This window comes from Lotus japonicus, chromosome 2 (genome assembly GCF_012489685.1).
Source record: "Lotus japonicus ecotype B-129 chromosome 2, LjGifu_v1.2".
Taxonomy (NCBI): Eukaryota; Viridiplantae; Streptophyta; class Magnoliopsida; order Fabales; family Fabaceae; genus Lotus; species Lotus japonicus.
The window spans coordinates 78,752,263-78,768,633 of record NC_080042.1 but is presented as its reverse complement, the minus strand read 5'-3'; the positions used below and the strand labels follow the sequence as shown (position 1 = coordinate 78,768,633).

Below are 16,371 nucleotides of genomic sequence, written 5' to 3'. Positions count from 1 at the left end.
GCCCTTTTTTAGGCCAAGCTATCAATAGTTTGGTAGGTACAAATCCCTCTAAGTTCTAAGTGTAAGCTTAGTGGACTTGTGGGCAATGCTCTTCCTTGAATCGGGCTATCATGAGTAATTTCTTCGTTGGTACACTTAAACCTAAAGTAATAAGCTTATTTACACAAAATGTTCAATTAAACAATTCACGTCCCATAGCCATGATAATTAACTTGGTGATTTCATCTTTTTTCACAAACAAGTAATACATAATATAACCGCAGACAAAACCAACAAAATAATCCAGGCTACAAAAGCACCTGTATCAATAATTCAATCTGAAAATTGAAGGCATCAAAACTCTAAAAATTATCAAAAGCAACTTGAGTTCTTGATACCGAAAAAAATGGTTTCGATGGAAACACAATCTGGTGAATAAAACAAAACTTATGGCAAAAACTCGCCACGAATTAAGGAAGACAGGTTCAGGGGAGTTATGCACAATGAATTCTGCAAATTTGCAGAACACCCAGTTGCATCAATCACAGTAATATGCTCTGGCTGTTAGCTCCTCCAGAATTACATGGCAACAAGTATTAATTTACGCCCAATTGCTATTCTTGAATAAATTTCATATATACGACCAGAAAGCTCAACCTGCTATAGAACCTTTTATTCCTCATTATTTTGATCAGCCTGGTACCAAGGTAATAAGATATCCAAAGGACCAAGTTGTTAATTACGGCAACGTAACTCTCACTTCTTTCCTATCAACACCAAATGCCTGCAATTCAGAAGACCATACCAACCATAAGAGTTGAGTAGCATGCCATAATATCATTATGCACATCACTTTTTTTTCATTTAATTTGTAATGTGTCTAAACAATGAATCAAACTGTTCTCTATCCACTCAACTAAAAATTTCAAATGTAAAAAAGGACAATATTTTTGCCAACGTCATCTAATAGGAGAAAGCTTTGTTTGTTGTTGTGGTTGATCAAAAACTAAAAGTTCCTCAATTTTAAAACAAAAGATTACCAAATGTACTATCCCCATTTAATTTGCCCATACTTTAAATTCATACAATGTGTAATGAACAGGGATGAAATCAATACCTCAACCCCATAACCTTTAACATATATATTCTTATATAGATCAGACGGGTCTGGCATTGAACTCTCCTGGAAACCAGAAAAAAAAAACACAAAGAACTCTTAGATTATAAACCAAATACAGTCAATACAGGATGCGAATATAAGGTATACAATAACGAAGGAGCTAAGAGAAGAAACAGAAAATATATGCTTTTCACCTTAGCTTTAGCAATAGCTTCATCAACTTCTTTCCTCACTTCCTTCTCCATGTCCTAAAAGAAAAAAATGAAAACAACATCTTTAGCATTGATCAAATTCAAATGTTTCAACATGTGTGTCTGAGATGTTAAGTTAGGAACTGTTCAAACTTCAATCATAAAATATCCCAAAACTCCCATAGGAAGAAAATTTGTAGAATATAACTAAAACTTGAAATGATCACAAGACATTATTTGTGATCCACAAAATAGGCCACATTTCATCTTGCATATGGCAGAAGTTATACATGTGAAGTGGCTGAAGCAGATACATATACCTATTAAGCCATAGAAAGGTTAGAAGATTAAGGAACAAAAATGACTTGTCTTGTCTTGATTTTAAACCTCTCAAGATTAACTATTTCTCTTTCTTCTAGTATGAGTTCACATGTCTTGTTTTACACTTTTATTCAACATGTAAAAGTTTTAAAAAGTTGAGTTAAGCAACAGGGAGGCATAGAGCACTTTCACTCTTTCAGAAAAGATGTTATAACATATTTTACTATTTTAGGACGCACTTTTATGTCTGACAGAACAAGGGTTCTTACACAGGGGGCTAGGACTCTACTAGTATAGGGTATAAGTAAATTTTACAACCTTATGGGGGACGGAGACCTTTTAGGCATGCCTGGTAAAAGAACACCAAGATAAATTATAGGGCAACCATTGAGAAGGATTTGGATTTAAATGGTCTGTCAATAGACACTATTCCTGATAAAATATTATGATGTCATTTGATCCATGTAACGACTTCACGTAGTGAAAAAAGACTTCAACAATGGTGGTTATTGTCACAGAGATCTATCAACCCATATTTACCCCTTATGAGTCTCTAACTCTGACATTCATTAAACTATTAGGTCACAGTATCAAGATAAAAGTAACTAATTCTGAAAATCACATTTTCACAAATCTTATCAAGCATGAAATCCAATTTCATCACCTTAAGCTCCTTTTCAGTAGCAACCTCATGAGACACTAACAGCTTTCTTACTCTCTCAAGTGGATCACGCTCCTACAGTCATATTAGACAAAAGGAAAAGAGACAGTTAAAATAAACTTCTCAAAATTTTAAGCAGATAGTATTTTATATGCTGGGGAGTGCAACAGACCTGTCTCACTCCAGAAATTTCGTCACGTGTGCGGTAAGTGCTGCCAGGATCAGACATGGAGTGACCATGGTATCTGTAAGTGTCCATTTCAAGAATCTGGACATAATAATCATAAGATAGAAAATCAAAATCTAACAGATTAAACTTTCAACTTCGACAGTTTAACCAAAACTAAAATGAACAATGGCACTACTATACTAAAATGAAGCTACTTATATAATACAAAAGTCCTTGGTAGCAATATAATTCATGCTGCTGTATCATAAGATTAGAAAAAAGATAGCCCACTGCTTGTGGACCAAGTCATACAGCCTTTACATAGGATGATAGACTCCTCCTACTTACTGTATTCGACAGAAGGACAGCCAGTATATGCAAAAACAAGCATACGAAGAATAAAACTATCAAATAATAAGCAATATCCTCCACATATTTCAACCAAAACAAATATCTAACAAATTGTCAATTCCATAAATGTGAAAAATAAATTATCTAGATACCAGCCATAAAACCAAACCAACAGCTTTAACGTTAGGTCCTTTGAATCAATCGGGTGATATTTATTTACCTACAACCTGTTGGAGAAAATAGAGAATAACGTGAAAGAGTAGAGAGAGAGATTGAGGGAAAATTTATTATTGACTTAATTAAAACTGAAAGCAATACATGTCTTATATAAAAGACCTAACTTACTAGAAGATAACTAAAAGATAACTTCTTATCATAATAACTAAATCAGTTATTATCTTTTATTCTAGCCTCTATCTAATAGCACTATATCACTATCTATTAGCTAGATTTAATATTTGAATTAATATCCACAATACTCCCCCTTAATTCAAATACCCAAGAGATACTACACCTATCTCTTTCCTTAAGATCACAAATCTTTCAGTCTTCAAAGGCTTGGTGAAGATATCTGCCTTCTGCTCATCAGTGGGGCAGTACACCAGCTCCAGCTTCCCTCCATTCACCTGTTCACGCAGAAAGTGAAATCTGACTTCAATGTGATTACTTCTTCCATGAGAAATTGGATTTTTAGCAAGACTAATCGCTGAGATGTTGTCAACCATCAGCTCCATTGGCTTCTTAGTCACAAAACCCATTTCTTTTAACAGTTCTTCAAGCCAAACAGCCTGGCAGGCAGCAAAGGACCCTGCTATGTATTCAGCTTCACATGAGGAAAGAGCTATGACAGGTTGCTTCTTTGAGGTCCAAGAGATTGGAGCTCCATGCAGCTGAAACAAGTACCCAGAAGTACTTTTCCTGTCATCCAAGTCGCCACTATAGTCAGAATCTGTGTAGCCAACCAGTTCCAGCTCCTTTCCAAGCTTCTTCTGCCTTGGAAACAATATTCCATAATCTGTAGTACCCTGCAGATACCGCAAAATTCTTTTGGCAGCAGCCAAATGTGATTTCTTAGGTGCACACATGAACTTGCTGATGAGTCCTACACCATAGGAAATATCAAGCCTTGAGTTGCACAAAAATCTGAGTGAACCAACAAGTTGCTTGTACAGAGATGCATCAACATCCCCTTCATCATCCCTCCTCAACTTGATATTCACTTCAGATGGAGTTGTTACTGGATGACAATTCCCCATGTTGAACCTCTTTAGTATGTCTTTGATGTACTTCTGCTGGTACATGAAAATTCCTGCTGCAGTATACTCGAATTGCATGCCTAGGAAGTAACCCAGCTTTCCTAAATCTGACATCTCAAATTCAGACTTCAGAATCTGCTTCAGCTCATCAAGTTCTTTAGGATCTGACCCAGTTATCAACAAATCATCTACATATAGGCAGATGAGTAGCAAACCAGTGTCTCCATGACTCTTTCTAACATATACACCATACTCCACAGAGCACCTATGAAACTTGAGCTGAAGGAGGAAACCATCAATTCTCTTATTCCATGCTCGTGGGGCCTGCTTCAAGCCATATAAGGCTTTGCTGAGCTTGAAAACACTGTTCTCTTTTCCTTGTATCTCAAATCCAGGAGGCTGACTCACATAAACCTCTTCTTCCAAAGGTCCATTCAAAAATGCAGATTTCACATCTAGTTGAAAAATAGGCCAGTTTCTCGCACTAGCAATGGAAACCACTAGTCTTATGGTTTCTATCCTTGCCACCGGTGCGAAAACCTCAGAATAATCCAGCCCAGGTTTCTGTAGAAAACCTCTAGCCACAAGCCTTGCCTTGTGCCTAGCAATAGAACCATCAGGATTCAACTTCTGTTTGAACACCCATTTAACCCCAATTTTGTGCTTATTTGGAGGTAAATGGACTAGAGACCAAGTCTGATTTTTCTCAATTGCTTTCAACTCATCAATCATAGCAGCCTTCCAAACTGGTTTCGCAAGAGCTTCCTCCACATGCAATGGCTCAGCGTCAGCCATCAAAGCAAAGTGAATCGGATCGCCTTCATCATTAACTGCATGGTCAGGGACTGTCTGATACTCACTATATCTTTCAGGCTTATTCCTTTGCCTTTGAGGTCTTGGAACATGGTCTGCAGAACCATCTGAATCAGCATGATCATCATGTGGTAAAGCCTCAGAATCAGTTTGGTGGACATGTGATAAAGGTGCAGAATCATTGTCCTCATCACTTTCATCACTCCCTGTTGAATTCATTGTTGTGACCATTAGCATTATAGGATCTTCATCAGAATCTTCCCTTGTTGCATAAGCTTCCTTGTCTGCATTCTTCTTATCTTCATGCTGTCCACATCTTTAGATTCCTCAATTGCCACTACGATGTAGTCAAATTTGGGAGCCAAGGACCTCATGATTTTCTCTATCACCATCACATCAGTGATCTTTTCTCCACATCCCTTCATTAAATTGACAGTGGTTAGGATCTTGGTGAAGTATTCACCTACCTTTTCATTCTCCTCCATCTGAAGACCTTCATACTGTCTTCGAAGAGTTTGCAACTTTACCTTCTTTACCTTGTCACTGCCACTATGAACTTTCTGCAGAATGTCCCACATCTCCTTTGCTGAAGATGCATTTGCTATTTTTTCAAAATGCGTATCATCCACGCATTGATGAATGAGAAACATCGCCTTACAATCCTTCTTCTTCATATCGTTATGAAGAGTCCTCTGTTCTTCAGTCATGTCTTGGGTCAGTGGTTGAAACCCATTCTCTATAACATCAAGAACGTCTTGAAACCCAAATAGAACTTTCATCTGAGAATTCCATCGATCCCAATTCTTATCAGTTAGAACTGGGAGATTTACTCCCGGCAGATTGTTACTTGCCATCGTGAGGGTTTCGGTTTCTTGATCAAAATCGAGATTCACAGCGTGTAGGGGAGGAACCTCTGAAACTCGCAGCTTCCACCAATTTCAGAATCGCAGAATTACAATTCTGATGAAGGACGAGACTCGCAGAATCGCACTTCAACAAAACCGAGCCAAACAGATTTGAAACACACAGTTTCACAGCAACCCTAAACCACCAAACCTATCACAGGCCTCGAAACTCGCAGCTTCGATCAGAGGTTGGGTTTGGCTCCGTTTAAACAAGATTGAAACACGCAGCTTCAATCTTCACGACCCGCAGGTCCAGAATCGGAACGTGCTCTAGATACCAAGTTGTTGGAGAAAATAGAGAATAACGTGAAAGAGTAGAGAGAGAGATTGAGGGAAAATTTATTATTGACTTAATTAAAACTGAAAGCAATACATGTCTTATATAAAAGACCTAACTTACTAGAAGATAACTAAAAGATAACTTCTTATCATAATAACTAAATCAGTTATTATCTTTTATTCTAGCCTCTATCTAATAGCACTATATCACTATCTATTAGCTAGATTTAATATTTGAATTAATATCCACAATACAACCAATTACACCTATAACAATCAAGTACAAGGCGAGATTGGACGAGCTGCACTCACCTGATCTCCCACTCCAAGTCAACGAAAAGTAGCATTTCATAAGAAAGGCAAAACAATCCAAACTTATATGCACCAATTGCAGCAAGAAAGCCCAAAACTTCTCATCTTATATGCAATGAATGTGCCTTAGTTCAAAGATCTAGTTGTAATTGAATCAGATGGCTAATAAAAATTTCATGGTTAATTGCAGCATTCGGGGTCCGTTTGTTTTAAAGTTAGGTAGAACAATGAATTATGGTAGAATTGATTGATAAAGAATTAATGTTGTAACAATTGATTTTTGTTTGTTGTGTTTGAGAATGATATTGTGAAAGTTTAAAAGAATGGCTTTTGATTGGATTGTAAATTAAAATTAGTTTAGACGTGTAAATATAGATATATTTAGTGGGTATCATACCTAAAATGAATTCTTCTCAACAGAAAAGTAGAGATTCACACTCCTCTCAAAATTAATTCTATCCAATCCATCACAAAATTACTTTTGAAAAGCAAAAAGTTTCCCAGTAAACAAACAGGCTCTAGGACTTCTGTCGATTACTTGCACAATAATGAATTAAGTATAGCACCCAATCCCTAAAGCTAAAACTAATCCAAAAACCAATAAAATTGCAACAGTCAAGCCTTAGTAAATCAATTGTTGACTAATTATTAATTTTAAGAGAGAGTTTCTAGTATATATAGCAGAAAAGAAAAAGTTACTAACAATGGGTCCATTCTTCAATGCATGTTCCTTTGCAAATTTGCAAGCCTGTTTCACAGCAAGAACATCCATGCCATCTACCTGTACAACATATAAATAAATACTCATTAAAATAAATTGAAAACAAGTGCATATCCACACTAAAGCAGCAACTAGAATGTTCAATAAAAATAAATCCCACATATATAGGCAACATAGTCCTACATAGTTAAATATCAAAATATGAAAATAGGAAGAGTGCAAGGAGGATGATAAAAAAGGAGTGTCCACAGAAACATCAACATTTTATGCAATAACAAGAAGAATGTCCATCCCTGTAAACTAAAACCTCGCTCAGACTCGTAGAGAGGTGTGGCAAGACTTATGCTAATGTGAAAAAAAAAACAGCATGAAGGAGGCCTTAAATCTGATTGAGACAGAGAGAGAACGCGACTTAATAATATGATGTGAGAGAGAGAGACTAAATAATATAATTTTATAGTAAGCGTTTACCTAATATTTTCCAAAGAACTCATACCTAACACAAGCTAGATTAAGCAATAAACACAGTGCGTGATCTTGGTAAAAACATCACGATTCATCATGTTAAATACTTAAATTTGGCAACACCATATCTGGAAATGGCTTTCTCCAAAAGAGTCTGTACTCTGTAAAAAGCCTTTATAATACTACGCCTTATAAAACCAACACACAACAAAATTCATAACTTTGATCAACATAATACCCGTTGGTGTTGGTGCTAATGGATGTTACCACTCACTTCGAGGCAAAAAAGTTAATGAAACTCTTCTCATGGATTGGGATGAATGTGCTTACATATTAACTCAACTAGGATCCAAACATACTCTGACTCATTAGGCTTTGAGAAGCATATTCAATAGAGTCAGTAAACCCTTTCATTCACAAGTTTGAAAGGTATTTCCATTTCCATATTGGTATGAATGACCACTTAAATCAACCACATCACAGACATACTCAACAAAAGTAGAAGGGAATCATCATCAAATCAAAAGGGCATTGAATTGCATTACTTTACATTCCTCAACCAAAACCAAAAAAAATAACAACAATAATGATATTTAATAATAGCCACTTTCACTTTGGCACATTAAAACAGAAAACAGGAGTTTCTGAAACTCACCTTCAAGCCAGGAACATAATCTCCACGCTTGTAATAAGCAGGGCTCTTAGCAGCTCTCCATTCAGCAGTTCCCATACCATCTAATCACAAACCCAAAACCCAAATCAGCCAACCGAGTACCAACCCACCCACACAGATGAAGAGAAGCATAAAACTTCAAGCAACAGAGGCACTTACAATGGTTATTCTCGCAGACCAAGATGGCGGGCAGGTCCCAAAGCGCAGCAATGTTAAGTGCCTCAAACAACTGTCCCTGATTGGCAGCACCATCACCATACAAAGCAAAAGTCACAGCCTCATCCTTGGAGTATTTCTGAGCAAAAGCCACACCACAACCAAGAGGAACCTGAGCCCCAACAATCCCATGACCACCATAGAAGTTAGTCTCCTTCCTGTAGAAATGCATAGAACCACCCTTCCCTTTGGAGCACCCATCAACACGCCCCATGAGCTCGGAGAAAATCTCGAGAAGCGTCCCTCCACGGCCGAGGAAGGTACAGTGGTCACGGTAAGCAGTAATGATGGCATCCTTCTTGGTGATCCCAGCCTCCATACCGATGGCGACGGCCTCCTGCCCGTCGTAGAGGTGGCAGAATCCGCGGATGAGTTTGGCCTTGTAGAGGGAATCAGCCGCGATCTCCATGCGGCGCATCGTGGCCATCTGGCGGAAGAAGGAATGAAGCTCTGCGGTGGAGGTTTCGACGGAGCGTGAGGGAGGGTCGCAGTTGTGCGCGGTGAAGGGGACGGAGGTTTCGATTGTGATTGGGTTGGAGTCGGAGGAGATCGAGCGGCGGAGGGAGAAGGCGGCGGTTAAGGGTTTGAGGAATTTGGATCCGACGGTTGAGGAAGATGAAGAGGATGATGATGCTAAACGTGATAGCGCCATGTCGATCTGAATTGAGAGAAAACGAAAATGAAATTGAAATTGATGAATTGAGAGAAAGCGAGAATGGAAGAGGAAAGTTGAATTTGAAGGGTTAGGTGAAGAACGCACTCACGAGAGAGTGATGAATATATTTTTATTTTGTTTTTGTTTTTTGCGAAAAATTTAATAAAAGGGAGGGTGAAAAATCTGAGTGTGTGTTTGTGTGTTGGGTTCACTCCGATGAGTTGGGTAATTGATTTGAGAGAGAATACAGAAAAGTGATTCTCTTTCTGTTGCTGTAGCCAATCACGGTCTTGTTGGTGTTATTGAGGGATTGGCTGCTTTATTTAAAATGGAAGGCAATTATAATTTTTAATCCATTTGTTTAATTAGATTGGATCAGGGAAAAATTATTTTGTCTAATTTCCTTGACCTTTGGTGGCTTCTAGGGAAAGTTTTCAAATGATTTTTATATTCTGTTCAATCCACATCAACTTAAATTTATCAATCATTTCAAATTTTCAGTTTATTTTTCTTCAATAGCGTAGTATATATAAATACAAAAGTATATACTACTCTCGTGCATATTTAACTGTTTAAGAAAGAAGAAACACATATTAAGGAGTACAATTAATGTTATTAATTTTCATAAAAATATTACTATTATTTGTTCTTTTATCATTAGAATGTATTTTATTTTTCCTCATTTATTACTCCGACAAAAGTATTATTTGGAAAAACATCATTTAATACTCACTTAAAATACTAAGTGGACCAATATAAAGGAAACAAATTTTTTTCTTTAACGTGGCTGTTAATACATAAGTTAGTAATAACTAAATAATAAATTATCCAATAATTAATTCATAACTATCATTTTTACATTTTTTCCAACGTATTCACACAACTGACAACCATGAAATTAATCTTTCGAGTTTCTAAGATCACATTAAGTCAATAGGCATCTCACAAACAGATATTTTTCCATACGTACTGCCCAAAAATCAAACCTTGAACAAGATGTTTCATCTAAATTCTTAGTGTAAAGCGAAAATGAAAGCTCCAACATGGTCCCTTACCACTCCCCCACAAGATGCTACATTCCTAGAGGAAGAAAAGGCTCCATCTAAATTTAATTTCAACCAATCCTCCTCAGGAGACTTCAAAATGGTTCGACTTTCTGTTTTTACTATAGAATGGATCTTGGAACAATTTTCCTTCCACTAAACTTTTCATAATAAAAAAGAATAATAATATATCATAAGATGCAATTTTGGAAATTAATCATACAATAATTATTTACAAATGGATCATACAACAGAGGCAGAGAAACTACCCAGCAAGCTCACTTATTGGAGGCCTGTCCATGACATCAGAAGCAGCCCTTGCATTGCGCTGCAACAATGGATCAATATCTGCCAATTTTGGAATCTGAGCTAATAGATCAATGGTCCGTCGCAGGAGACGAGCTAGATCACCATCATCCATTGCACAATCCATCATTATTTCTCTCCATGTTAACCCAGAAGCCCATGCCTCAACCATACCACAGAACTGGGTATCCAAACAGCAAGATATAGTTACCCCGTGTTTCTCCTGAATTGCCAATAAGGCGCTTCTTTGCTCACCCAGTAACCCTATGCAATTGACTACAGTTGCAGAAGGCTCATAGATAAAACTGTTGTTTTTCCAGGGTCTGACTTTGATACCCTCGGACACCAAACCTGCACACACTGCAGCAAGCTGTGGAGGTTTTAATCCTACTAAAATTTTACTACGAAGAACCATTGCAAGCCAAAGCTCATTTTCTCCTCGAATTGCAGCTGCAGTTTCACCAAGCGGAAATATAACATGTGTATTGATGTCTAAGGCTCTGGTTTCATGTATGACATTGCTAACCTGCATAAACTCCTTCCATCCTGAGGGTTCAATTTGTTCTATCCTGTTAGTCAATCGCTTAGATCTAGTCTTCAGGCGCTTGATTTTCTCCTCAATAAACTTGACCCCGTCTATGATTTTGTTATATTCTTTATAGCCTTCCGTACGAGATATCCTTTTCTTCAAGCGTGAAACTTTATTTCTTTGATCCTTGTATTGTTCAATAGCATCTCTGTAGGCTTGAGACTTCAGTAGCAGTTCATCATTTTCAGAGAAGCTACTCAAAACAGGAACATTCAAGCTCCAAGACCACGTCTCTAGAGATCCTTCCATGAACCATAAACCACCATGTTCAGAGTGAGCAAGCTTATCCCACTTCATGTCTTCCTTATCAAGCAGAGTACTCATAATTTCCCGAGGTCGAGCATCCCCTTGAGCCAATGGAGTGTCAGGAAAGCCTGTCCCATATACTGTTTTAATCCACTTTTCTGTAAATAGATACCAAGAGTTATCTGAACCAAGAGCTACATGATATGATGGTTCAAGATCTTCATTCAATACAGAATCAGGAAGACTTCGCTCTGCATCTGCTACATTTAATGCAAAAGAATCGACAGAAGAAATCATGTCTTTGAGTTTTGAAGCATTAAGGGAGTCAACCTTCCCCAAAAACACGGCAGGAATGGAATGTAGAACACCTTCAGAATCTCTATACTGCAAGCACAAAAATGGTAAATGTCCACTTTCAGGGTCGTCCAATAAAGGTTTCAGGGCAGATATTCTCTTTGCTTCCATCTGTCTCCGCAATGCAGTACGTACACGTTTTTCTGCCCTTAAATCTTCCTGTAATTCTGCAATCTCCTTGTATTGTTTCTGGGACAAAGCCTTCCTGCTTTTTCTATCTATGGCTTCGTCTGTGATTTCTGACATCAGCAACTCAATTTCTTTCTCATTTTTTTTCAGCTCCTCTTTAGCAGCCAGCATAACATTGCTACTAACATAATTTCCAAAACTTTGCTCAACTAACTTCCTAGCATCTTCCAAAGTTCTCCCCCCTGTGGATTGTCTCATGTCATCTGATTCGTTTGACCTGTGAATGGCTTTCACTCCAGAAAGAAGATTTAAAACCATTCCATATGAAGCAGTAAACTGTGACACTAGAGGCTCTAGTCCAGCAAACAGTACCTTGCAGCACTCTTCAGCGCCTTCATTAGGAGTCTGGATGAGGACTACATGGCCACTTTCATCAATGCCTCTGCGTCCTGCACGCCCGGCCATCTGAAGCAGTTCATTTGAGCTTAATGGTCTACGTCCACTATCAATTCTTTTGCTGAGGGATGAAATAACAGCGGTTCTAGCAGGCATATTGATTCCAGCAGCCAGGGTCTCTGTAGCAAAAACAACTTTGACTAGTCCTTTTTGAAACAATTCTTCTATGAATGCTTTCCACAAAGGTAGACATCCTGCATGATGTGCGGCAACCCCCTGTAAAAGTCCTTTCACAGCTGTTTCTCTGACAGCATCAGGATACTGAATGCGGAACCTCTTCAAGGCAAGTTCGACCTCACTTTTTTCACACTCGTCTAAAAGTTTGCAATCTTCAATATATTGCACTGCGGCGTCACAACCCTTCCTGCTAAAGATAAACCAAATAGCTGGGAGCATGTCCCTAGGCTCAATGTGCCATAATGTATCAATTATTTGAGGAACCTGGAAAAAATAATGAAGATTATATTCCACATGAAAAAAGGTATGCTCATAATCATAAATATGAAGTCCAAAAGTGCTCCTATTTTTCCAACAAAAACGGTGTGCTTTTAAGTAACCCAAGTGTATACATTACATGTCCAATATCTATGAGTGTTATTAGATATTTAGATGTATAAATGTAAACAAGATCTCATTTCAGTGGCAAAATCTTAAGCTGTCAAAAGATATGGAACAGATAACTACAATGATCATCGTAAAGTACAAACAATGAGAGAATTGATTCGGAGACCCTACTTGTGAACGGCGAATTGCATTTATGTTATTTTTTGAGAGAGAACGTTGTTCAAACATGCTTTCATCACTATCATAGCTCATGCGATATCCTCGTTTCCGGGCATTCCTTTTTCTAGACCAATCATCCTTGTAAGGTTTATATCCTGCAGCTTGAAGTTGTAAATAATTGAGTGACAGCTTCCTGCTTAAATAAAGAAAAGAAACTGAGTTTTGCAATTTGATTTGGCCCAGTATAAAATAATGACTATATTTAGTATTTAGTGGTTTACATTTGTTAGATTAAAGTCCACATTAGTACACTAAGAAAAATTTAGTTGGAATAAGTAATAACAATGCCATCACATTTTCTTTTGGGAATCAAACACTTGACACTTAAATATTCACAACGACTGACCAATTCAAAATTCCAATGAAAATCTAAGTTACCATTAGATAAAGTATTTTCATCATATTAATTAATGAAAATATGTAGATAACAATCATGATTCAATTCTCTAAATTTCAGTTTTGAATAGTTAGTTTTATGACCAGATATTTTCTGCCCTTCCACATATTAGGGGAGCAGTAAGTGGCTAAAATTCAATATAGACAATTACAAAAATAAAATAAAATCCTATAAATAAGGATGGTAACAAATTTCATGCTATTCAATAACACAAAGTGATTCTGTTTGCTGCTAACATCCTTTTCCTAGTAACATCATATATACCACATTCACACCTAAAAGACAGAAAACATGGAAAAGAAAAAACATATATAACTGCCAGATATTGCCTTCAAACAAGTGTGACATTGAATATTTGAATTTGACATGGGTATGAAGTGAAAAGAAATAGGATAGCTCTTTACTAATAAGCAAGGCTTTTTTAGTGATATAGAATACATGTAACAGTCAACTAAACTGAATAAATGCAATAAGGATCGTAGATAGCACCTGTTCATGCGTGTCCCTTTCTCGTCAAGAAGTGGTAATAAGGAATTCTTCATAGAAAAATGCCATGTCAGAGGAACTGGTCGTTTAGATGATGTTACCAACTCCGTTTTACCATGAATCTGCAAGACAAAAACAACATATCAGAGGTTACAAAGAAAATTTATCCTAGACGGAGGACGACGTGAAATGAAAGAAGAGTTAAGACAGTATATAAGTTGTTTTTCGAGTTCTGTAACCAGGCACAATTTCATCAGTCAATTGAGTGAAGATGCTATGATACTGAACTCAGTACTTTTTGTCAACTTATGTCACATAAAGTGTAACCAGAACCAGAGAAGTTTATTATCAATGTAACTTTACATAAAATGATGTAAAACTTAGTGCAGTTCTTTCTCAGAAAACATGATATGCAAAATTCTCGAGAAAAAAAAGCTCAATATTGAATTCCAAGCATGGTGAATTGGAGAACCAAAAATCATATATTTGAACAATGGATATAATATTAACAATTTCAAACATCCAGATTCTAAACTGTCCATAAGTCAATCAAGATGATCAATTTTATAAAATTCCTAATGAGCACCATAATGTTTGGGAAAATTTTACATGAATTATCTATGACTTCATTATTTTAGATGTTTCCAGTTAGAGTGACGAAAAATCTTTCAGGAGAAGGCCACTCATGGTAACATAATCTTTATACGACAACTGACATTAAGTGCTTGATACTTGAGAAATTATGGTACTGAAGAGATCCTCAGCACAAGCTAAATACCTGGCCAATCCAACCAGCCAACTCATCCGGATTTGCAACGGTTGCGGACAGACAAATAAGCTGGACTTCTTTAGGGCAATAAATAACCTGCAGTAATTGACAACATACTAAGAAAGAATAAATAAGAGAAGCATAGCAAGCTAAGCTATAGGAAAAGATAAGAAATCATGCTTACAATCTCTTCCCAAACTGTACCACGAGATATGTCGCTAAGGTAATGAACTTCATCCAAAACAATCACATCAACATTGACAAGTCCACTTCGAGAAGAAGATACATTACCAACACTGCATGAAAAGATACCGTTAATTCAATGTAATAACAAGGCACCCTCAAACAAAATAGAGTAGATAGGATTTAACAACGCACCTCTGATACAACATGTTCCGCAATATCTCCGTGGTCATAATCAAAACCTGCGCATCTTTGTTTACCGCGGAATCACCGGTAAGAAGACCAACATAGCTGTCGCCAAACGTCTCCCTGAAAATCAACCACCAAACCAACCATGTAACTTCCAAAATGACAGTGCCAGTAGCTAATAAATCAAATTGCAGATTCATTCATCATAGGAATTGCATAAATTTCACTGAATGGTTGGTTTGGTTGCTTACCGGAATTCGCGAAACTTCTGATTGGACAATGCCTTGAGCGGAGTGGTGTAGAAAATTCGCCGTCCCCTCGCCACTGTAGCCACCGCTGCAGCTTCCGCAATCAAAGTCTTCCCGCTGCTAGTCGGAGCAGAAACCACCACCGAAGAGCCTCTCAGAAAAGCTTGAACCGCCAACCGCTGCCGAAAAAAAGCGAAAAACCAAATCAGAAAATTGATGAATATTGAGATTGTTCAAACAAATAGGAGTGAAATGAGGGAACCTGAAACTTGTCGATTCGGAAATCGTAAACGGAGGCGAGTTCATCGACATCAATGATTTCAGCTCCAAACTCTCTGACTTCGTTGCAGAGCTTCTCGACTCTCTGCCACTTGAATTCTTCGCGGCGAGCGGATGCATCGAACGCTTCACCTTCGTCGGGAACTTCGTCGTCGTATTCATCAGCCGCAACGTCGTCGTCATCGTCGTCTTCGTATTCCTCTTCTTCATACTCTTCTTCTTCTTCATCATCATCATCTTCGTCTTCGACGTCGTCTTCTCCGGCGTCGGAGAAGGTGGGGAGAGATGATGAGGTTGGGGGATTGAAGGAGAAGGAGAGACGAAATTTGAGAGTGGAAGAGAGGGAGCGGAGAGAGAGAGGGAGAGTGGTGGTGGGAATGGGGAGGAGGGAGAAAGAAGGGTATCGCCGCGGTGGTCGGAGTGAGTGAGAGAGGATAAGTGGTGGAGTGTTGGTGGTGGCGACGAAGGCCATGGCGGGAGAGAACAGCTTTAGCTTTTGCTCTTTTTGGTATCTAAATCCAAATCTTACATGGATAAGGCCCAATTCAATTTTTTTTTCAGTCTCACTGGGCTTGAGATATATTATTATCCTTTCACAAAAACTAAACACCGTGTCCAGGTTCAAACTCCGAGCTATTCGTAGGGAGAATGATTTGGTGGGATGAGCTTATTCACTTAATGCTATCTCCGAGACTCGAGATGGTTAGTCTCTGGCATATTTCCCACCGGGAGAAGCTACTAGGAATGTGTTTGGATTCATATTGAATTGCATATTTTGTTACATGGTAGGTACATAATCCAAGGTGTGTTAGCCTTGTATAGTTATA

The 16,371-nt window shown here is 37.9% G+C and overlaps 2 protein-coding genes across 2 annotated transcripts; both read right to left on the bottom strand.

The window, feature by feature from the left end:
- Window positions 1-348: 348 nt before the first annotated feature.
- On the bottom strand, window positions 349-9,283 carry LOC130739932 (pyruvate dehydrogenase E1 component subunit alpha, mitochondrial). Its single transcript, XM_057592405.1, has 8 exons — window positions 8,376-9,283; window positions 8,199-8,278; window positions 7,061-7,138; window positions 2,445-2,540; window positions 2,276-2,347; window positions 1,294-1,347; window positions 1,097-1,162; window positions 349-763 (listed from the first exon to the last, which is right to left on the bottom strand). The coding sequence occupies exons 1-8, from the start codon at window positions 9,082-9,084 to the stop codon at window positions 719-721; spliced, it is 1,200 nt and encodes a 399-aa protein (XP_057448388.1). The 5' UTR covers window positions 9,085-9,283; the 3' UTR covers window positions 349-718.
- A 979-nt stretch (window positions 9,284-10,262) lies between these two features.
- On the bottom strand, window positions 10,263-16,272 carry LOC130739931 (DExH-box ATP-dependent RNA helicase DExH15 chloroplastic). The gene is made up of 8 exons (XM_057592404.1): window positions 15,528-16,272; window positions 15,269-15,444; window positions 15,024-15,137; window positions 14,830-14,941; window positions 14,655-14,741; window positions 13,880-13,998; window positions 12,946-13,126; window positions 10,263-12,651 (listed from the first exon to the last, which is right to left on the bottom strand). Exons 1-8 carry the CDS (start codon window positions 16,014-16,016, stop codon window positions 10,396-10,398), a joined length of 3,534 nt encoding a protein of 1,177 aa, XP_057448387.1. The 5' UTR covers window positions 16,017-16,272; the 3' UTR covers window positions 10,263-10,395.
- Between the last annotated feature and the right edge of the window lie 99 nt (window positions 16,273-16,371).